The 25178-nt window shown below is 38.3% G+C and overlaps 1 protein-coding gene across 3 annotated transcripts in view; it reads right to left on the bottom strand.

Annotated features, from left to right (window-relative positions):
* The window catches only part of AGRN (agrin), a 735367-nt gene that overhangs the window by 77373 nt on the left and 632816 nt on the right, over positions 1–25178 (bottom strand). For 2 of the 3 annotated variants that reach the window (XM_053690462.1, XM_053690464.1), the window contains 5 exons: positions 20891–21005; positions 16700–16831; positions 14060–14476; positions 8393–8585; positions 5058–5273 (listed from right to left, as the gene is read on the bottom strand). In XM_053690462.1, coding sequence (XP_053546437.1) covers positions 5058–5273; positions 8393–8585; positions 14060–14476; positions 16700–16831; positions 20891–21005 — 1073 coding nt within the window. The remainder of the gene's footprint in view (positions 1–5057; positions 5274–8392; positions 8586–14059; positions 14477–16699; positions 16832–20890; positions 21006–25178) is intronic. The other variant, XM_053690463.1, reaches the window with a different exon arrangement.

The raw sequence follows: 25178 nt of genomic DNA, 5'->3' as shown, positions 1-25178 counted from the left end.
TAGAAGCTTTTCCAGTAATTTTTAGATCCTCACACATGCATCTGCATGCCCTGCTCTCAAAAAACAACTGTGCAGTAATGGCGCGAAAATGAGGCTCAGTCTATAACTAGAAAGGCCCCCTGACTGGAAAAGGTGTCTAACACAGTGCCTGCCGTTATATAAACGTTCCCCAAGATTATAAATGCAAATTGTCAGCCTAAATCTGAATAATATGCCCAAATAAAACAATCGATTTAGCCCATAAAAATGTCTACCAGTTTTTTAACCCAAATTAAGCCCTTTATTCTGTTTGTTTGACTAAGAAAATGGCTTACCGGTCCCCATGAGGGGGAATGACAGCCTTCCAGCATTACATGGTCTTGTTAGAAATATGGCTAGTCATACCTTAAGCAGAAAAGTCTGCTAACTGTTTCCCCCAACTGAAGTTACTTCATCTCAACAGTCCTATGTGGAAACAGCAATCAATTTTAGTTACTGTCTGCTAAAATCATCTTCCTCTCACAAACAGAAATCTTCATCCTTTTCTGTTTCAGAGTAAATAGTACATACCAGCACTATTTTAAAATAACAAACACTTGATAGAAGAATAAAAACAACATTTAAACACCAAAAAACTCTTAACCATCTCCGTGGAGATGTTGCCTGTGCAACGGCAAAGAGAATGACTGGGGTGGGCGGAGCCTAGGAGGGACTATATGGCCAGCTTTGCTGGGACTCTTTGCCATTTCCTGTTGGGGAAGAGAATATCCCACAAGTAAGGATGACGCCGTGGACCGGACACACCAATGTTGGAGAAATTACAGACCCGCTCAGCAGAGAGCGGGTCTGTAAAAGCACTGTCATTTTTACATTTTAAAAGGTAAAAAAGGGTTTTATGGCTATAGCACCTAAATAATGTTATATAATTCTGCACTATGTGCAGAATTATATAACATTATTTTTAAGGTTTACAGTCCCTTTAACCAAATTATGAGTCTAAGACTAAACTTTATACTTGTATATCAAAGAGACACAAAAATATATGGTGAACAGTTCATTTTGAAATCCTTAAAGTCTAGGATGACTATAATAAGACTTCATATTTACAGGGAATAAAATGAATGTATAGAATTGATTCTGAGAACAAGAAAACAACTTACGCTTGCGGATTCTTTTGATCTCAAATGTACTTACGAAGAGATATAGGGCTGTATGTAAAATAAAACCATACACATGAGAGCATTTTATGGTTCTGAAGGATCATCTGATCTAAAAGATATCAGGATAAATTTACGTAACACGCAAAGCATAATCAAACTCTCTACTGCGAACCCAATGCCCTTCAGTCGATGTGTTCAGAGAAGCTCTAATTGAATTAAATCACAAGATCAGCAGAGTGAAGGATACAGAGTTCACCTATAGTCTGCAGCACTTCTATTGTCAGGGGGGGGGGAATGTGATCATTTGCTATTGAAGGAAAGAAGTCTATTTAAAGGGACAGTCTACCATAGAATTGTTATTGATTTAAAAGATAGATAATCCCTTTATTACCCATTCCTTTAAATGTTTTTTTGGCCTTAGTAAAAATGTATCATGACCTAATCCTATACCCATTCATATAAGTCAAAGTTTCTAGGCAGCATAAGTATGTTGTAAAAGTCTAAAATATGCCATTGTATAACGATTAAAGGGACATGACATTTTTTGTATTTTATTTTTCAGATACAGAATACAATTTAAAAAAAGTTTCCAATTTACGTCTATTATCAAATTAGCTTTGTTCTCATTTTATTCTTTGTTGAAGAGATATCTAGATAGGTAGCGTGCACATGTCTGGGGCACTACATAACAAAAAGTAGCGCTACCATCTACTGCTCTTGCTAATGTATTGTTGCAAAACCACTGCCACACGTGCACACTCCTGAACTTGCCTTCCTGATTTTCAACAGAGGATAACAAGAAAACTAAGAAAATTTGATAATATAAGTAAATGATAAAGTATTGTATGCTCTATCTGAATCATGAAAGGAAATGTTTGGGTGTTATGTCCCTTTAAAGCTGACCTATAAAATGTGGCAGTCAGTTTTGTACTGTGACAAGAATACAACTAGCTAATGGTTGTTTAAAGTAACATTGTACTCAAAATGTTCTTTGTTTCATCTAAAATAAAAACAATAAACTACAAAATGCATTACAGAGCTCCATTATTTATAAAAATGGATGTTCAGGATTTCTCATTCCTGTTAGCATCAAAAATTAAATCGTAAAAATCAAATAACTTTTACTTAAAGGGACACTGAACCCAAATTGTTTCTTTCATGATTCAGATGGAGCATGCAATTTTAAGCAACTTTCTAATTTACTTCTATTATCAAATGTTTTTTGTTCTCTTGCTATCTTTATTTGAAAAAGAAGGCATCTAAGCTAAGGAGTCAGCGGACAGCACTTGTTTATTGAGCTGTCCAATCAGCAAGGACAACCCAGGTTGTTTACCAAAAATGGGCCGGCATATAAGCTTACATTCTTGCTTTTCAAATAAACATACAAAGAGAATGAAGAAAATTTGATAACAGGAGTCAATTAGAAAGTTGCTTAAAATTGCATGCTCTTTCTGAGTCACGAAGGAAAAAATTTGGGTTCAGTGTCCCTTTAAAGGGACATGAAACCCAGATTTTTTCATTCATGATTCAGATAGAGCATACCAATTTTAAACAACTTTCCAATGTACTCTAATTTGTTCCATTTTCTTGGTATCCTTTGTTGAAGGAGCAGCAATGCACTACTGAGAGCTAGCTGAGCACATCAGGTAAGCCAATGAGAAAAGGCATATACTGTATGTGCAGCCACCAATCAGCAGCTAGCTCCTAGTAGTGCATTATTGCTCCTGCTCCAACCTAGATTTGCTTTTGAACAAAGGATACCAAGAGAACAAAGCAAATTAGATAACGGAAGTGAACTGGAAAGTTGTGTAAAATTGCATGCCCTATCTGTATCATGAAATAAAGATTTTGGGTTTCATATCCCTTTAAAATGGCACTATACTGCAAAAAATATCTTTCCCTTAATGTGCTTTCAATGATTTGTTATACCAGATGCAGGCTATTAAATTAATTTTAATTGAATATAGAATGAGCCTTCAGGTTTATTTTTATATTAAAAAGGAATGGTTTTGTTAATTGAAATCACAACTCATTGCTCTCAAGAATATCCCAATTCAAATTGGCTGACCCAGCAGGAAAAGCAAAACCCCCTATCTTATCTGTGTCTCTCTATACACAAAGGCTAATAGTTTGGAATTTAATTTTTTATTAAAGAGACAGTCTAGTCTAAATTAAACTTCCCAATTTACTTTAATCATCAAATTGTGCTTTGTTCTCTTGGTATTCTTTGTTGAAAGCTAAACCTAGGTAGGCTCATATGCTAATTTCTAAGATCTTGAAGGCAGCCTTTTATCTCAGTGCATTTTGACTGGTTTTAACAGCTAGACAGTGCTAGTTCGTGTGTGTCATATAGATAACATTGTGCTTACTCCTGTGGGGTGTCAAGCACTGATTGGCTAAAATGCAAGTCTGTCACAACATCTGAATTAAAGGGGCAGTCTGCAGAGGCTTAGATACAAGGTAATCACTGAGGTAAAAAGTATATTAATATCCCTGTGTTGGTTATGCAAAAATGGGTAATGGGTAATAAAGGGGGGTAATGGGTAATAAAGGGATTATCTATCTTTTAAACAATATATCCCTTTAATCATTTTTCATGCAAATACTTTGTAACGTGTTTACCTGCTGCTTTTTATATATATACTGTACATACTAGAAAAATGTCACCCACTATATCTGTGTGTATATTTCAGTTTTATAGAGTATAAGAATTTGTATCCTCACCAAAGCACTTAGAATACATACAGAGGCTAAAAAGCAATTATGCTTGGATAAATTATGAATAACATATGAAGCACTGAAATGCTACTTCATTAGTGGCTGGGATAATAAAGTTTTTGTAATAAAGGTTTTGTAGCCAACTATAAACAAGGTTGATGCTGATAGATATTTAAATATTATTCAATTCTGTTTCAAATTCAGTTCATAGATAACATTGTGATCACTGCTGTGGAGTTGTTTATGAGTCAGCACTGATTAGCTAAAATGCAAGTCTGTCAAAAGAACTGAAGGGTGAAGTTTACTGAGGCTTAGATACAAGGTAATCACAGGAGGTAAAAAGTGTATTAATATAACAGTGTTGGTTTTGCAAAACTAGGGAATGGGTAAAAAAGGGATTATCTATCTTTTTAAACCACAACAATTCTGGAGTAGACTGTCCCTTTAAACAGACATTCTAATACAACAATAAAGACATAGCTACAACAAGATTTGTTTATTAAAGGGCCATAATACCCAAATGTTAAAACACTTGAAAGTGATGCAGCATAGCTGTAAAAAGCTGACTAGAAAATATCTCCTGAACATCTCTATGTAAAAAAGAAAGATATTTTACCTCAAAAGTTCCTCAGTAGCCACCTCCCATTGTAAAGGATTTCTAAGCAGCATTTTAGTGTGTCTGTCCTAGTACAGCTTAGGGGATGAGCCTTGTGAACTCTCATATTATTTCACCAATAAGGTAAAGGAAGCTTACTATGAAATCTCATGAGAGTTAAGTCAAATCTCATGAGATCACAGTAAGAGTTCATGACCTCAGCACTGCTGATGCTGATTGGCTGCTGTTCATTTCTTCATTTATTTTTTTATTTTTACCTGCAGCTGGGAGCAGGTGAAGTATAACTTTTTACACAGAACTTACTCTGCTGAGCTGAGGAAATTGTGAGTTAAAATATCTTCCTTTTTTACATAGAGATGCTCAGGTGATATTTTCCTGTCAGCTTTTTACAGTTATACTGCATCAGTTTCAAGTGATTTAGCATATGAGTATTATGTCCCTTTAATAAAATGTTCTCATGAATTGGAGTAGACAATCCCTTTAAAGAATATGACAAAGAAGTATAAGTGCCATACATAATTATGTATATTATTCAAAATAGTTATTTATACAAAGTAGCTCCTTTTGTCTCTGCTGATACTTACACAGAGATCTGGTCTTCTGGCGCTCCTCCTATGAAAAGGTCTGTATCCAGGTTCAGACCATCAGTACCGGATGGACTCTCGCCATTCACATGGGTTTCTCCATCGACTGATAACATGCCGCTGCGCCGGTTACGTGTCACAACTAACTGATGCCACTTGCCAGGTTCAATGGGGACTTTACTGGTGATGATTCCAGTTCCTGATCCAGTATTAAACCTTAAAAAATAAGTTATATAGGTGTAAGCGTGTACAGTACAAGTGTAACAAGAAATGTGTGAGATAGAACAGAGAGTAAAGAACTGAAAATTAGTGATAATGAAAACAAAAAAGTATGCTTGCTTCTTGTGATTTATAAATACTATATATAGTAATACTACTTTACCAACAGAGTATTCCTCCTTTTATCCCCAGTTTGGATGTGCTTTGAAAACTGAGGGGTTCATTTCTCAGATGGGCTGAATATACAGATTATATGGAAGATCTGCTAAGTCAGACAAGAACCCTATAGGACCTGCGCCATCTATATTCTACTACGTTATTTACCACAGTCCCTTGGGAGAGACTGCAAGAAGGCAGCAGTCCACGATCTAAGGAGAGTATTGTGTTCTTATTCCATTTGCATACAGATTTTTGTATTAACACCTTACATTATCTGTGCATTTTCTACTGTATATATCCTATACTATAAAAGGCCAAGTGTGTTTGTCCGAAGCTGTCATGCGCAGTAGAGACAGCACAAGGACAAACACACCTGGCCTTAGAGTCCCTACCTGATCTGCAGTGCGGGCAGAAGTGGGCGTGGCCGGGCGTGAGCGTAGCCAGGCGTGAAGGGGGCATGGTCGGGCATGAAGGGGGCCGGGCGTGGTCGTGCACGCGAGAGAGGGGAGAGAGATAGAGAGGGGGGAGAGATAGAAAGAGGGGGAGAGAACAAAAGAGATGGGAAAGAGCTAAAGATAGGATAAGAGAGGAGAAAGAGCAAGAAAGGGGGAGAGAGAGCAAAATAAAGGGGGAGAAAGAAAATAAGAGGGGGAAAGAGCAAAATAAGAGAAGGGGGAGAGAGAGAGGGGGAGATAGAGAGGGGGGGGAGAGAGAGAGGGGGGGGAGAGAGAGAGAGAGGGGGAGAGAAAGAGATAGGGGGGGAGATAGAGAGAGGGGGGATAGGAGGGGAGATAGAGAGAGGGGGGAGAGAGACGGGGCGAAAGAGAGAGGGGGGGATAGAGAGAGAGAGGGGGGAGAGAGAGAGAGGGGGGGGAGAGAGAGAGAGAGGGGGAGAGAGAGGGGGGGGAGAGAGAGAGGGGGGGAGAGGGGGGGGAGACAGAGAGTGGGGAGAGAGCAAAAGAGAGGGGGAGAGAGAGCAATAGAGAGGGAGAGAGAGAGCCAAAGAGAGGGGAGAGAGAGAGCACAAAAGAGAGGGGAGAGAGAGAGCACAAAAGAGAGGGGGGAGAGAGAGAGCGCACAAAAGAGGGGGGAGAAAGCACAAAAGAGAGGGGGGGAGAGAGAGCTCAAAAGAGAGGGGGAGAGAGCACAAAAGAGAGGGGGAGAGAGCGCAAAAGAGAGGGGGGAGAGAGAGAGCTCAAAAGAGATATACAAACACACACATACACATATATACAGTATATATATATATATATATATATATACAGGGAGTGCAGAATTATTAGGCAAATGAGTATTTTGACCACATCATCCTCTTTATGCATGTTGTCTTACTCCAAGCTGTATAGGCTCGAAAGCCTACTACCAATTAAGCATATTAGGTGATGTGCATCTCTGTAATGAGAAGGGGTGTGGTCTAATGACACCAACACCCTATATCAGGTGTGCATAATTATTAGGCAACTTCCTTTCCTTTGGCAAAATGGGTCAAAAGAAGGACTTGACAGACTCAGAAAAGTAAAAAATAGTGAGATATCTTGCAGAGGGATGCAGCACTCTTAAAATTGCAAAGCTTCTGAAGCGTGATCATCGAACAATCAAACGTTTCATTCAAAATAGTCAACAGGGTCGCAAGAAGCGTGTGGAAAAACCAAGGCGCAAAATAACTGCCCATGAACTGAGAAAAGTCAAGCGTGCAGCTGCCAAGATGCCACTTGCCACCAGTTTGGCCATATTTCAGAGCTGCAACATCACTGGAGTGCCCAAAAGCACAAGGTGTGCAATACTGAGACATGGCCAAGGTAAGAAAGGATGAAAGACGACCACCACTGAACAAGACACACAAGCTGAAACGTCAAGACTGGGCCAAGAAATATCTCAAGACTGATTTTTCTAAGGTTTTATGGACTGATGAAATGAGAGTGAGTCTTGATGGGCCAGATGGATGGGCCCGTGGCTGGATTGGTAAAGGGCAGAGAGCTCCAGTCCGACTCAGACGCCAGCAAGGTGGAGGTGGAGTACTGGTTTGGGCTGGTATCATCAAAGATGAGCTTGTGGGGCCTTTTTGGGTTGAGGATGGAGTCAAGCTCAACTCCCAGTCCTACTGCCAGTTTCTGGAAGACACCTTCTTCAAGCAGTGGTACAGGAAGAAGTCTGCATCCTTCAAGAAAAACATGATTTTCATGCAGGACAATGCTCCATCACACGCGTCCAAGTACTCCACAGCGTGGCTGGCAAGAAAGGGTATAAAAGAAGAAAATCTAATGACATGGCCTCCTTGTTCACCTGATCTGAACCCCATTGAGAACCTGTGGTCCATCATCAAATGTGAGATTTACAAGGAGGGAAAACAGTACACCTCTCTGAACAGTGTCTGGGAGGCTGTGGTTGCTGCTGCACGCAACGTTGATCGTGAACAGATAAAAACACTGACATAATGCATGGATGGCAGGCTTTTGAGTGTCCTTGCAAAGAAAGGTGGCTATATTGGTCACTGATTTGTTTTTGTTTTGTTTTTGAATGTCAGAAATGTATATTTGTGAATGTTGAGATGTTATATTGGTTTCACTGGTAAAAATAAATTATTGAAATGGGTATATATTTGTTTTTTGTTAAGTTGCCTAATAATTATGCACAGTAATAGTCACCTGCACACACAGATATCCCACTAAAATAGCTAAAACTAAAAACAAACTAAAAACTACTTCCAAAAATATTCAGCTTTGCTATTAATGAGTTTTTTGGGTTCATTGAGAACATGGTTGTTGTTCAATAATAAAATGCACTCCCTGTATATACACACACATATATACAAATAAATATATATATATATATACACACACATAAATACATATATATATTTTTATATATATATATATATATATATATATATATCTCAAAAGTGAGTGAGAATGAACGATAAAGAGAGTGATAAAGAACAAACATGACAAGAGATTTACCTGAGCTCCACAAAGCTATTTACTACAGCCAGTGAGATAAAGTCTTTCCCGCGAATCTGTCCATTGTATAAAAGCAACCCATTCTGTTCAGAGGAGCGGAACTCCATGGCAATGCGCACTGTATGATACGCCTTCATCATCTTGAATGCAAGGTATGACTTGCCCCCAAAGCCAGGAATAAAATACTTGATGTCTGTAAAAAAATAAAAAATAAAGATTTGATGAAGCATTAATTTTATAAACTCTTGCAAATGCTCAGTAGCAGCTGGTGAATCAAAAGGATTGCATGTAAAAACTGTTAATTTGATAATTTAAGCAAATTGGATTCATTTTTTTTTCTGAATCATGAAAGTTTTATTTTGACTTTCAAGTCCCTTTTATTCTGATAGGGAACCAGAGGAGTTAAAGGAACATTTAAAGGGGCAGTAAACCTAGAAAAACAAAATTTATGCTTACCTGATAAATTTCTTTCTTTTGCGATGTACCGAGTCCACGGATTCATCCTTACTTGTGGGATATTGTCCTTCCTGACAGGAAGTAGCAAAGAGAGCACCACAGCAGAGCTGTCTATATAGCTCCCCCCTTAACTCCACCCCCCAGTCATTCTCTTTGCTGGCTCTAAGCAGGAAGGGTAAAGAGAAGAGGTGTTAAACTGTTCGTTTTTATTTTATCTTCAATCAAGAGTTTGTTATTTTTAAATGGTACCAGTGTTGTACTATTTACTCTCAGGCAGGACATAGATGAAGATTTCTGCCTTAACTCCACCCCCCAGTCATTCGACCGAAGGCCAAGGAAGAAAAAGGAGAAACTATAAGGTGCAGAGGTGACTGAAGTTACATAAAAAAATACTATCTGTCTTGAATAGACAGGGCGGGCCGTGGACTCGGTACATCGCAAAAGAAAGAAATTTATCAGGTAAGCATGAATTTTGTTTTCTTTTGCATGATGTACCGAGTCCACGGATTCATCTTTACTTGTGGGATACCAATACCAAAGCTTTAGAACACGGATGAAGGGAGGGACAAGACAGAAACCTAAACGGAAGGCACCACTGCTTGCAAAACCTTTCTCCCAAAAATAGCCTCCGAAGAAGCAAAAGTATCAAATTTGTAAAATTTTGAAAAGGTATGAAGCGAAGACCAAGTCGCAGCCTTACAAATCTGTTCAACAGAAGCATCATTTTTAAAAGCCCATGTGGAAGCTACCGCTCTAGTAGAATGAGCTGTAATCCTTTCAGGAGGCTGCTGTACAGCAGTCTCATAAGACAAACGGTTGATGCTTTTCAGCCAAAAGGAAATAGAAGTCGCCGTAGCCTTTTGACCCCTAAGCTTTCCAGAATAGACAACAAACAAAGAAGATGTTTGACGAAAATCTTTGGTTGCCTGCAAGTAAAATTTCAAAGCACGAACCACGTCCAAGTTGTGCAACAGACGTTCCTTCTTACAAGAAGGATTAGGACACAGAGAAGGAACAACAATTTCCTGATTGATATTCCTGTTAGTAACAACCTTAGGTAGGAACCCAGGCTTGGTACGCAAAACCACCTTATCAGCATGGAACACAAGATAAGGTGAGTCACATTGTAATGCAGATAGTTCAGAAACTCTTCGAGCTGAAGAGATAGCAACTAGGAACAAAACTTTCCAAGATAAAAGCTCAATATCTATGGAATGCATGGGTTCAAACGGAACCCCCTGAAGAACTAAATTTAGACTCCATGGCGGAGCAACAGGTTTAAACACAGGCTTAATTCTAGCTAAAGCCTGACAAAAAGTAAGAACGTCTGGAACATCTGCCAGACGCTTGTGCAACAAAATAGACAGAGCAGATATCTGTCCCTTTAGGGAACTAGCTGACAATCCTTTCTCCAATCCCTCTTGGAGAAAAGACAAAATCCTAGGAATCCTGATTTTACTCCAGGAGAAGCCTTTAGATTCGTACCAAAAAAGATATTTACGCCATATCTTATGATAGATTTTCCTGGTAACAGGCTTTCGAGCCTGAATCAAGGTATTTATGACTGACTCAGAGAAACCCCACTTTGATAGAATCAAGCGTTCAATCTCCAGGCAGTCAGTTGCAGAGAAATTAGATTTGGATGCTTGAATGGACCTTGAATCAGAAGGTCCTGTCTCAATGGCAACAACCATGGTGGAAGAGATGACATGTCCACCAGGTCTGCATACCAAGTCCTGCGTGGCCACGCAGGCGCTATCAAAATCACTGATGCTCTCTCCTGTTTGATTCTGGCAATCAGACGTGGAAGGAGAGGGAAACTTGGAAACACATAAGGCAGGATGAACGACCAGGGCACTGCTAGAGCATCTATCAGTACAGCCTAAGGATCCCTTGACTTGGAGCCGTAACGAGGAAGTTTGGCGTTCTGACGAGATGCCATCAGATCCAATTCTGGTGTGCCCCATAGCCAAACCAGCTGAGCAAACACCTCCAGATGGACTTCCCACTCCCCGGATGAAAAGTCTGACGACTTAGAAAATCTGCCTCCCAGTTCTCTACACCTGGGATATAGATTGCTGACAGATGGCAAGAGTGAGCCTCTGCCCATTGGATTATCCTTGAGACCTCCATCATCGCTAAGGAACTCTTTGTTCCACCCTGATGATTGATATAAGCCACAGTCGTGATGTTGTCCGACTGAAACCTGATGAATCTGGCCGAAGCCAGTTGAGGCCATCCCTGGAGAGCATTGAATATCGCTCTTAATTCAAGAATATTTATCGGTAGGAAAGCCTCCTCCCGAGTCCACAAACCCTGAGCTTTCAGGGAATTCCAGACTGCACCCCAGCCCTTGAAGATTCGAAAGGAACGAAAATTATTTTGTTTGGTCCTTGTCTTATTCGACTTATCTTGAGGGAGGGCATGACCCTTCCCCCCAGTGATGTCCGAAATGATCTCTTTCAGTGCAGGCCCGAATAGGGTCTTACCTTTGAAAGGGATGGTCAAAAGCTTAGATTTAGATGACACATCAGTTGACCAGGACTTAAGCCATAACGCTCTATGCGCTAAAATGGCAAAACCTGAATTCTTAGCTGCTAATTTAGCAAGATGAAAAGCGGCGTCTGTAATAAAAAATTTTGCCAACTTAAGTGCCTTAATTCTGTCCAAAATATCATCTAATGGGTCTCCATCTGAAGAGCCTCTTCTAGAGCCTCAAACCAAAAGGCAGCCGCAGTGGTTACAGGAACAATGCACACTATAAGTTGAAGAAGAAAACCTTGATGAACAAAAATTTTCTTTAGGAGACCATCTATTTTTTTATCCATAGGATCAATGAAAGCACAACTGTCTTCAATAGGTATAGTTGTATGCTTAGCCAGGGTAGAAATAGCTCCCTCCATCTTAGGGACCGTCAGCCATGAGTCCTTTATGATGTCAGAAATGGGAAACATTTTCTTAAAAACAGGAGGGGGAGAGAACGGAATACCTGGTCTATCCCACTCCTTAGTAACAATGTCCGAAATCCTCTTAGGGACCGGAAAAACATCAGTGTAAACAGGAACCTCTAAATATTTGTCCATTTTACACAATTTCTCTGGAACTACAATAGGGTCACAATCATCCAGAGTCGCTAAAACCTCCCTGAGCAATAAGCGGAGGTGTTCTAGCATAAATTTAAATGCTGTCATATCTGAATCTGTCTGAGGGAACATCTTTCCTGAATCAGAAATCTCTCCCTCAGACAGCAAATCCCTCATCCCTACTTCAGAACATTGTGAGGGAATATCGGATACGACCACTAAAGCGTCAGAAGGCTCAGCATTTGTTCTTAACCCAGAGCTACTGCGCTTCCCTTGCAACCCAGGCAGTTTAGATAAAACCTCTGTGAGGGTAGTATTCATAACTGAAGCCATATCTTGCAAGGTGAAAGAATTAGACGCACTTGGCGTCGCTTGTGAGGGCGTTACCGGTTGTGACACTTGGGGAGAACTAGATGGCAAAACCTGATTTCCTTCTGTCTGAGAATCATCTAATGCCAAACTTTTATAAGTCAAAATATGATGTTTGCAATTTATAGACATATCAGTACAAGTGGGACACATTCTAAGAGGGGGTTCCACAATGGCTTCTAAACAAATTGAGCAATGAGTTTCCTCAGTATCAGACATGTTTAACAGACTAGTAATAAAGCAAGAAAGCTTGGAAAACACTTTATTTAATGAAAAAAAAACACAATTTGCAAAAACGGTACTGTGCCTTTAAGAGAAAAAAAGGCATACACAAACTGCAAAACAGGTTAAAATTGCTTCAATTTTTCCCAAATTTTAACAGTGTACCCACTAAGCTTTAGAAGGATTGCACCACAAGTTAATAAGCAATAGACTCCCAAATGAAAAAAACGGATTGAAATTTGTCTAAAACCGGTTAAAAACCCCTATAAGTACCTTGCCACAGCTCTGCTGTGGCCCTACCTGCCCTTAGGAATGATAATATGGGGTTAAAGCTTCGAATAGGCCCTCAGAAGATTAATAGGACCTCAGGTGAAGTTGCTTGCTGCTTGTCTGTATAACTAAATACAGGCCCCGCCTACCTCACTCGATGTTGCTGGGGCCTACACAAATCTAACAAACCTAGTTTGAAAACCATGTGGGTTATAACAACCCCAAAAAGCCAAATGACGCCTTAAGCAAACGTCCCATAAACATAAAAAACGTTACTCCCAGAACACACAAACGTTTGTCCCAATTTTTCATAAACAAACTCAGTGCCCAAAAAACAGCCCTTTATGCAAGCTAGTAAAGCCTCTTTCACACTAGGATTACTGCTTACCCTTCCCCTAATGGGGATACTGTCAGCCTTTCTGAGTTAAAGTCTCTGCAGAAAAATGACTGAACATACCTCATTGCTGTATAGCAAGAACCGTTCCTCACACTGAAGTTTTCCTGTACTCCTCAGTGTCTGTGGGAACAGCAGTGGACCTTAGTTACAAATACTAAGATCATCATCCTCCAGGCAGAAATCTTTGTCTATGTCCTGCCTGAGAGTAAATAGTACAACACCGGTACCATTTAAAATTAACAAACTCTTGATTGAAGATAAAATAAAAACTAACAGTTTAACACCTCTTCTCTTTACCCTTCCTGCTTAGTGCCAGCAAAGAGAATGACTGGTGGGTGGAGTTAAGTGGGGGAGCTATATAGACAGCTCTGCTGTGGTGCTCTCTTTGCTACTTCCTGTCAGGAAGGACAATATCCCACAAGTAAGGATGAATCCGTGGACTCGGTACATCATGCAAAAGAAATAATGTTATATAATTCTGCACATAGTGCAGAATTATATAACATTATATTAGCATTAGCGTTATACAACATAATATTGCAGCCATAATTTATTCTAAACTAAAGTTTTTCGAGCAAGGAGCAGCGGTCTGAAAAACTGTCGTTTATAATAAATATAATAGCTGCAATATTATGTTGTATAAAGCTAGTGCTAATATAATGTTATATAATTCTGCACTATGTACAGAATTATATAACATTATTTTCTAGGTTTACTGCCCCTTTACCTCAAAATGCAATACTCAATAAAATATTTAATTCTGCACAGTTAAAAAAAGCTTTGTTGATTTTAGTGTCTACCTGACAATCATATTAATTTTATAAAACAAGTATTATGATTAACTTAAAAAAATAAATAAGAGGTTCATACTTTTCTCGCACACAGCTCCTCCTTTTCCAGCCGGGCATTTGCAGGTAAAGTCTCTTCCATCATCCTCACAGGTGCCCCCATGCAAGCAAGGGTGGGAATCGCAGGGTCGTGGAGGTTTCTTAGTGACAGCCGGCTGGCGAGTGGGTTTTCTCCTGGTTGTGGCAGCGAGAGTGGTTGTTGGTCTCTTGGTAGTGGTTGGCTTCCTTGTGGTCATTCTGACTGTGGTTACTGGATGCTGAAGGAGAGGCACTGGGGTGGTCTTGACAGAAAGTTGTCTTCTTGGGGATGGCGTAGTTACCATAGTGTTTGTGGTGGTCATTACTGCAGGTGTAGTGGTTGCCATGGTGCTGGTAGTAGCAACAGTACTAGTAGTGGCAGCAGTTGTGGTAGTGGTTGTAACCATAAGTGGTACCCAATCTATGAGAAAACCAACAGTTATATCAAGTCTATTCATTTGAATCCCTCCTATAGTCTCAAAAGATATAGATTGCCTATGTAGGCCTACAGAAGGGCATGGGAGAATACCAAAGGAGAATTTGGACATTTGGAAAGAAAGCCCAAACTTGAAGCACACAAGTAACTATATTTTAAGCTATACTAAAGACTTAAGTTGTCTGATTTTATGGGCCCTGTGGTAACTATGATAGGAAGCTGTCTTACTATGACAATAAATCCTATTCACCACAAAACTGTATTATTGGGAAAATGTATCAAGCTGCAGAGAACCTGTCCGTCCTGCAATAGCAATGCAGCATGGTAAAATTTAGGATTGCGCAAGAGCTATTTTGCCTGCTGCTCTTGTGCAACTAATAGTACAAACAAGAACAGGGCCTGTCAATAACCTTGAGCAGAAAGGATAAGGAAGAAGGAATTGCCTCTTAAATTTGTGGCTACAGGCTTGGTCATGCAAGTCTCCACTGCAAAGTCTCAGAATATTGAACTAGAACTAGGTTTAGGAGCTTACACATTGGGGCCTATTTATCAAAGGTCTTGCGGACCTGATCCGACAGTGTGGATTAGGTCCGCAAGACCTTGCTGAATGCGGAGAGCAACACGCTCTCCGCATTTAACATTGCACCAGCAGCTCACAAGAGCTGTTGGTGCAACGCCGCCCCCTGCAGACTCGCGGCCAATCGACCGCCAGCAGGGGGTGTCAATCAACCCGATCATATAGGGTTATGGAGCAGCTGTCTTTAGACCGCTGCTTCATAAATTGTGTTTCTGGCGAGTCTGAAGACTCGCCAGAAACACGGGCCCACAAGCTCCGTTCGGGCCCCATTATCTTAAGCACTATATACAAACAATGTTGCAAACTCTTCCACCGTGAAGTGCACGTTTCTGAGCCTATGTAGGTATACCTCATAGAGATACCATAGGATACCAAGAGAAAACGGGAACACTAAATAACAAAAGTAAATTTCAATTCTATAATTAAGTTAATTTGATTTATACATCCCTTTAAAATAAACCAGAATACGCATATTGTGGGTAGACTTGCAATGCATCGCGACTCACTGACAGAGACAGTCTATGTCCTCTGAGTCAGGGTCAGAATGGGCAATGGCTGGTGGTAAAGCAGTAACATTGTGTTAGGGTTAATTAGTACCTGCAATACAATTCTAAAGACCTAAGATTTTCCATATATTTAGAGAGTTTGCCTGATATAAGAAGGGTTAAAGGTGCATGAAACCCAAAACAATTATTTTTATGATTCAGATAGAACATGCAATTTTAAACAACTTTCTAATTTCTAATTAACTTCCATTATCAAATTTTCTTTGTTTCCTTGGCATCTTTTGCTGAAAAGCAGAGATGTAAGTTTAGGAGCGTATATGTCTGGAGCACTATATGGCAGCAGATTTGCAAGAATATTATCCATCTGCAAGAGCACTATATGGCAGCAGTTTTGCAAGAATTTTATCCATCTGCAAGAGCACTAGATGGCAGCAGTTTTGCAAGAATGTTATTTATCTGCAAGAGCACTAGATGGCAGCAGTTTTGCAAGAATGTTATCCATCTGCAAGAGCACTAGATGGCAGCAGTTTTGCAAGAATGTTATCCATCTGCAAGAGCACTAGATGGCAGCACTATTTCCTACCATGTAGTGCTCCAGATGTCTACCTAGATATCTCTTCAAGAAATCATGGGGAAAAAACTACATTTGATAATGGAAGTAAAGTGGGAACTTTATTTTAAATTGTATTCTCTATCTGAATCCTAAAATGATTGTATTTTTTTGGTTTTATAACCCTTACAACCTTTCACAGCCAAAAGAAGACTGCAGCACAATTCTATTCATGAATTCCAGCTCCTGCTGGCAGCCAAAGGGTAGAAGTTCACACAATGTGAAGAAGAAAACAAATCTGCTGTACTGGTCACTCTTGCCCTTGTTTCTACACTAGACACTGAGGACCTGACCTTTACTTCTGAAACCATTCCAGCCTACATCAGCAAACAACAGATCAGTGAGATTAATGCTTCCACATGTACCCATTTATAACACCAACAAGCCAAATGCAATGCTGAAACCTTAAATAAAAAAATCTAGAAAATGGAACAAAGAGAAAATGATTTAAAATCCCCAATAGAAAAAATGCATAAAGAACATGAAGAGATGGAGAATAAAACTGGACGATGTACCAGATATCTCACCAAAATCCAAGAATTTGACATTGTCCTGAGTGGGCTTCTTTATAGTGATTGACTTCTTCTTAGAGCTTTTCAGCTGCCTTAGCAATGCTTTCTGTACCTCCAGGGACGTCAGCGTGGTAGCTAGTGTACAAAAGGAGACAATGGTGACATGTTTATATCATGCTATCAAATGTGACATGTTTATATCATACTATCAAATGTGACATGTTTATATCATGCTATCAAATGTGACATGTTTATATCATACTATCAAATGTGACATGTTTATATCATACTATCAAATGTGACATGTTTATATCATACTATCAACTGAGACATGTTTATATCATGCTATCAAATGTGACATGTTTATATCATGCTATCAAATGTGACATGTTTATATCATGCTATCAAATGTGACATGTTTATATCATGCTATCAAATGTGACATGTTTATAACATGCTATCAAATGTGACATGTTTGTATCATGCTATCAAATGTGACATGTTTGTATCATGCTATCAATGAGACATGTTTGTATCATGCTATCAATGAGAAATGTTTGTATCATGCTATCAATGAGACATGTTTGTATCATGCTATCAATGAGACATGTTTGTATCATGCTATCAATGAGACATGTTTGTATCATGCTATCAATGAGACATGTTTGTATCATGCTATCAATGAGACATGTTTATATCATACTATCAATGTGACATATTTATATCATGCTATCAAATGTGACATGTTTATATCATGCTATCAATGTGACATGTTTATATCATGCTTTCAATGTGAAATGTTTATATAATGCTATCAAATGTGACATGTTTGTATCATGCTATCAATGAGACATGTTTATATCATACTATCAAATGTGACATGTTTATATCATACTATCACTGACACATGTTTATATCATGCTATCAAATGTGACATGTTTATATCATGCTATCAATGTGACATGTTTATATCATGCTATCAATGTGACATGTTTATATCATGCTATCACTGATACATGTTTATATCATGCTATCAATGTGACATGTTTATATCATGCTATCACTGAGACATGTTTATATCATGCTATCAAATGGGACATGTTTGTATAATGCTATCAATGAGACATGTTTGTATAATGCTATCACTGAGACATGTTTATATCATGCTATCAAATGTGACATGTTTATATCATGCTATCAAATGTGACATGTTTATATCATGCTATCAATGTGACATGTTTATATCATGCTATCAAATGTGACATGTTTATATCATGCTATCAAATGTGACATGTTTATATCATGCTATCAAATGTGACATGTTTATATCATGCTATCAAATGTGACATGTTTGTATCATGCTATCAATGAGACATGTTTGTATCATGCTATCAATGAGACATGTTTGTATCATGCTATCAATGAGACATGTTTGTATCATGCTATCAATGATACATGTTTATATCATACTATCAATGTGACATGTTTATATCATGCTATCAAATGTGACATGTTTATATCATGCTATCAAATGTGACATGTTTATAGCATGCTATCAATGTGACATGTTTATATCATGCTATCAAATGTGACATGTTTATATCATGCTATCAATGTGACATGTTTATATCATGCTATCAAATGTGACATGTTTATATCATGCTATCAATGAGACATGTTTGTATCAAGCTATCAAATGTGACATGTTTATATCATGCTATCAAATGAGACATGTTTATATCATACTATCAAATGTGACATGTTTATATCATACTATCACTGACACATGTTTATATCATGCTATCAAATGTGACATGTTTATATCATGCTATCAATGTGACATGTTTATATCATGCTATCAAATGTGACATGTTTATATCATGCTATCAATGAGACATGTTTGTATCATGCTATCAATGAGACATGTTTGTATCATGCTATCACTGAAACATGTTTATATCATGCTATCAATGTGACATGTTTATATCATGCTATCAAATGAGACATGTTTATATCATGCTATCAAATGTGACATGTTTATATCATGCTATCAAATGTGACATGTTTATATCATGCTATCAAATGAGACATATTTATATCATGCTATCAAATATGACATTTATATCATGCTATCAAATGAGACATGTTTATATCATGCTATCAAATGAGACATGTTTATATCATGCTATCAAATGTGACATGTTTATATCATGCTATCAAATGAGACATTTTTATATCATGCTATCAAATGTGACATGTTTATATCATGCTATCAAATGAGACATGTTTATATCATGCTATCAAATGAGACATGTTTATATCATGCTATCAAATGTGACATGTTTATATCATGCTATCAAATGAGACATGTTTATATCATGCTATCAAATGAGACATGTTTATATCATGCTATCAAATGTGACATGTTTATATCATGCTATCAAATGAGACATATTTATATCATGCTATCAAATGTGACATGTTTATATCATGCTATCAATGTGACATGTTTATATCATGCTATCAAATGTGACATATTTATATCATGCTATCAAATGAGGCATGTTTATATCATGCTATCAAATGTGACATGTTTATATCATACTATCAACTGAGACATGTTTATATCATGCTATCAAATGAGACATGTTTATATCATGCTATCAAATGTGACAAGTTTATATCATGCTATCAAATGTGACATGTTTATATCATGCTATCAACTGAGACATGTTTATATCATGCTATCAATCAGACATGTTTATATCATGCTATCAAATGTGACATGTTTATATCATGCTATCAAATGAGACCTGTTTATATCATGCTATCAAATGTGACATATTTATATCATGCTATCAAATGTGACATATTTATATCATGCTATCAAATGTGACATGTTTATATCATGCTATCAAATGAGACATATTTATATCATGCTATCAAATGTGACATGTTTATATCATGCTATCAAATGAGACATATTTATATCATGCTATCAAATGAGACATATTTATATCATGCTATCAAATGTGACATGTTTATATCATGCTATCAAATGTGACATGTTTAGCTATCAAATGAGACATGTTTATATCATGCTATCAAATGTGACATGTTTATATCACGCTGTCAAATGAGACATGTTTATATCACGCTGTCAAATGAGACATGCATATATATATATATATATATATATATATATACCATAATAATTTGACATACTATTAAAATACTACTATTATTAAATTTACTTTGTTCTCATGGCATTCTTGATTAGAATTCCTAGGTAGGTAGTGTGCACGTTTGAAGCACTACAAGGCAACAAACACTATTGCCATCTAGTGCTCTTGAAAAGTGTCCTTACAAAACTGCTATCATATAGTGCTCCAGACACGTGCACGCCCCTGAGCCTAGCTTGCATGCTCTATCTGAATGAAGAAAGACATTGTATGGATCCATTTAATGGTTTAAGTTTGCAAAAATGCTACTTTTTAATTGTATTTATGCAGTGAATACTGCAAAAATACTCCTGATGGTATCTGTGCTTTGATTTTCTGTACAAATATCCTTTTATGTCCCTTAAAGGGACATGAAACCCAACATTTTTCTTTCGGGATTCAGATAGACAATACAATTTTAAACAACTTTCTGATTTACTTCTATTATCTAATTTTGCTTCACTTTCTTGGTATCCATTTTTGAAGAAGCAGCAATGCCCTACTGGGAGCTAGCTGGATGCACTGGGTGAGCCAATAACATGAGGCATATATGTGCAGCAACCTATCAGCAGCTCCTGAATCTACTTAGGTATCCTTTTCAACAAAAAGTTTGAAAGTTGTTTAAAATCACAAGCTATTTCTGAATCATGAAAGAAAACATTTGGGTTTCATGTCCCTTTAATGGTGTTATATTTTTTTTTCTAGTGTGTTGACTGTTTTGGGGAACTGAAATGTTTAATTTATTGCTGACTGAAGCCGATTCCGAATACAAGAGAAATAATATGCAAAAAATCCTGCATAACTACATCCACTGCCTTTGAAAATTACCATAGCGACCAGTCTCTCGTGTTTTGAAAAACGTTGAGTTAATTTTTATTTCATGGTATATTACTTTGCTGCTTTTTAGTCCGCGTCTTGAAGACTGTATTGTAAAGTCTGGGCACATTTAATATGTCCTTGACAATTAACAAACCTGGGTCGAAATGTGCTTCAACGATGGCTCTGATGGAATTGCTTGGCCCAAGGTCCCGTATGCGAATGCTCTTGAAATCTCTCTTTACATCTGAATTTCGGAGAAGATTATCCAACTGAAAAACAAGGGCAAAAAGGTTATTAGAATAGAACTACTGAGAGAGAAAAAAAGCGTGTGTAGTGAATGTGGATAAGGGCAATAAAGGCTGTTAAGTAACATGGTTCGGTCGCAGCAAAAAGGTCAATATTACAAGTAGTGCTGTTCTGAACATAAAACACTTCATAGTTTTTTTTCCATAAACAGAGTACTTGCTCTTTGCTGACGGGTCATGGTTTGATAAGAGGACTTCTTTATAACTTTGACACTACAGTGACAAGCATTTTTCAGTTTTGCAATCTAAACTGTTTGTTAGCATATATTAAAAATATGAGGTTAAAGGGCCACTCAATTAGTGTATAATACAAAACCTAAATAAATGTACAAGTGCATAATGTATATAAAGTATAAAGGTATATGAGGACTCGCATGAAAACGTTTTAATGGCAAATTTTACTTTTAAAGGGATAGTAAACACTAAAAATTTTATTGTTTAAAAAGATAGATAATCCATTTATTTACCATTCCAAAGTTTAGCATAACCAACACTGTTATAGAAATATACTTTTTACCTCTGTAATTACCTTGTATCTAAGCTTTTGCTGACTGCCTCCTTATCTCAGATCTTTTGACTGACATGCATTTCAGGCAATTAGTGCTAACTCTTAAATAACTTCACGTGCGTGAGCACAGTGTTATCTATATGAAACACATGAACTAACACCCTCCAGCTGTGAAAAACTGTCAAATGCAGAGGCGGCCTTCAATGGCTTAGAAATTAGCATATGAGACTACCTAGGTTTAGCTTTCAACTAAGAATAACAAGAGAACAAAGAAAATTTGATGATAAAAGTAAATTAGAAAGGAGTTTAAAATTGCATGCCCTATCTAAATCATGAAAGTTTAATTTGGATGTTACTATCCCTTTAACTTGTCCTTGTTAAAGATTGCCCTGCAGTTCGACCACCCACTTCTAGAGGGGGGTGTGCTCAAGTTGATTGACATTTTGTAGCATCCAATCTTAAGTTTGCAAATTTGAATGCTAAATTTCTATGTGCGTTTGCATGCACTCAAATGATCCCCTGGCGTGCAAACGCGACCCCCAATCTCACGCGTGCACGTGACAACCCTTTGCACGCACACCCTATCTAGTGTTCAGTTTTGCTGCATGATCCTTTGCACTGATTTGCCTGGTATCCTAGATGCAGTCAGACAGCCTGGAGCAGGTGCAATTGTAACTAAAATTAAGCTATGCACGCTTCTTTCATGTGTACTAATGTGAGCTCTCGGAATGCCGCAACGTCACCAGTTAATAAGCGCATGCGTAGTTAAAGAATTTCACATATACGTATATGCTATTCTTATTGGCTACTGACACCCATGTGACAACAGGGGACATGGAAACTATTTCAAATTTCATAACGATCGATTTCAGACTTTGAGGCCCATTTATCAAGCTCCAAATGGAGCTTGAGGGCCCGTGTTTCTGGCGAGCCTGCAGGCTTGCCAGAAACAGCGGTTAAGAAGCAGCGGTCTAAGGACCGCTGCCCCATAACCCTGTCCGACTGCTCTGAGCAGGCGGACAGAGATTGCCACAATTCAACCCGATCGAGTACGATCGGGTTGATTGACACCTCCCTGCTGGCGGCCGCAAATCTCACAAGAGCTGCTGGTGCAATGCTGAATACGGAGAGCGTATTGCTCTCCGCATTCAGCGAGGTCTGTCGGACCTTATCCGCAGTGTCGGATCAGGTCCGACAGACCTTTGATAAATAGGCCTCAATATGTCTCGGTTTTTCACAAGGTTAGTCTCCAAACGCTTTATTAGTATACGTGTTTATGTGAAGATCCAGCTCCAGTTTATGTGACTGGTCCTTTAAATCTTTCATGAATCAGAAACAGCATTTGATTTTAAACAACTTTTCAGTTTACTTTTGTTATAAAATTTGCCATGTTCTCTTGATATCCTTTGTTAAGAGTAAAGCAAGATAGGCTGATAGGATCTCAGGAGCGTGCACGTGTCTTTAGGAGTCCATGGCAGCAGTGTTTGTAACTATGTATAACATCTCTATAAACATTGTTGCAAATGTTGCTGCTAGATGGATAGAAACAGATGGCTAAAGAAACGTGCACACCCCTGAGCTAACCTAGTACTACTCTTTAAAGGGACATGAAACCCAATTTTTTTTCTATCATGATTCAGATAGAGAATACAATTTTAAACAACTATCCAATTTACTTCTATTATGTAATTGGCTTTATTCTCTTGGTATCCTTTGTTGAACAAGCATCAATACATCACTGGGAGCTTTGGGAAAGCCAACAACATGAGACATATATGTGCAGCCACAAAACAGCAGCTCCTGAGTCTACCTACTGTAGGTATACCTTTCAATTACAGAAATCAAGAGAACAAAACAAATAAGATAATAGAAGTAAATTGGAAAGTTGTTCAAAAATACATGATCTATCTGAATCATAAAAGAAAAAAAAAAAAAAGGGGTTTTATGTCCCTTTAATAAAGGATACCAAGAGAACTAACCAGAAGTACATTGGAAATGCACAGGTTTTAATGCACGGATCATAATAATCACCAGTCAGCTCCTGTGAACGTGCACGTGCACATCTAGCTTATCTCCGCTTTAAAAAAAGGCTGTTAGAGCTGCACGGAACATAAATTCATGTCTACAGTCCAGATTTTGTAGGGCAAAATGTCAGGAGGTGAATGTAATCTAGTCGCGCTTGTGTCTCTGAATAGTGAAATGTGTTATTATAATCAAGCTATAACAGGCACAACCAATAGATAATAAAGAGATTAACAAGTTCCTTGATGCTCACATAATAACCTACTATCTGACAATAGACTCACTTTGTCTATCTCCTGCTCAGAATTAAATGCCTCCTATTGTAATGTTTTTAAAACATTTGGCTGGTTCAGATCAGCAGAGTAACATTTGGGAGTAGAAGTTCAGGAGACCAGCTGAAGCGCACTGCTGTGCAATCTTGGCCAACTCTGCTTCTATACAATTGATCCAAATAAATTAATAGAAAAGTGCTTTGGATCTATATAAAAAGGCATCTGCAAAACCGAAGCCAATTCAACCTGTTCCCCCCGCAGTTCGACTGCCAAATAGAAATACTTAGCACAATAGCTGTGCATTTGTTGTGCATGAATGTCAAACTATCATCCGCGAGAGCAACAGGAAATTTGAGGCCAATAAAATATTCTGAGACTTATTTGCTGTATATATATATATATATATATATATATATATACACATACATACATACATATACCATATATATATATATATATATATATATATATATATATAAAATTGAGCCCCAGATTTCAGATTTTGCCGTCTGAGAACAAGAGTTGAACCCCACATTTTGCTGATGCAGAGCTAGATTACAAGTGGTGTGCTATTGTGTGAAAGATATATCAGGTTTTTGCTCGTGTTGGAAATAGAGTGCTCGTATTACAAGTTGAAAGCAAACACGCAAGGGCGCAATCACATTTTTCGCTCAGCAGGTTAGAGCGACTGAAAACCTCTCGTAAAGGGTAGTGTGTTAAAAAAAAGTTGCACTAAACACAACATAAATACATTGAAAATAAGTTACACTCCTATAAAGACTACCTGCCACTTGTAATTTAACCCACAATCAGCATTCCTAGTAACACATATATATATGTATATATTCATATACATATATATTTACATGTTGATGCCCATTGCTGCGTGACTTAGCCCCGCGCTACGCTAAGTTCTCTGCTGTGTCTCAAGGCAAGAGAACAAGGCTCCTATTGGAGCCTATCAAAGTCCGCTCTCGTGAGCTCAAAGTTTCCCTGCATTTGCGTGAGCCGATATTACTGAGTGGATCACAAATATCGCACTAGTGTAAGCACATTTTTGCGCTCCACTCATAGGGGCCAATTTATCATAGGTCTTGCAGACCTGATCCGACAGTGCAGATCAAGTCCGCAAGACCTCGCTGAATGCGGAGAGCAATACGCTCTCTGTATTCAGCATTGCACCAGCAGCTCACAAGAGCTGCTGGTGCAACACCGCCCCCTGCAGACTCGCGGCCAATGGGCCGCCAGCAGGGAGGTGTCAATCAACCCGATCGGGTTGATTTCCGGCGATTCCTGTCCGCCTCATCAGAGTAGGTGGACAGGGTTATGGAGCAG

The sequence above is a fragment of the Bombina bombina genome, chromosome 8 (genome assembly GCF_027579735.1).
Source record: "Bombina bombina isolate aBomBom1 chromosome 8, aBomBom1.pri, whole genome shotgun sequence".
NCBI lineage: Eukaryota > Metazoa > Chordata > Amphibia > Anura > Bombinatoridae > Bombina > Bombina bombina.
The sequence above is the reverse complement of the archived record's forward strand: the minus strand, read 5'-3'. Positions and strand labels throughout refer to the sequence as shown.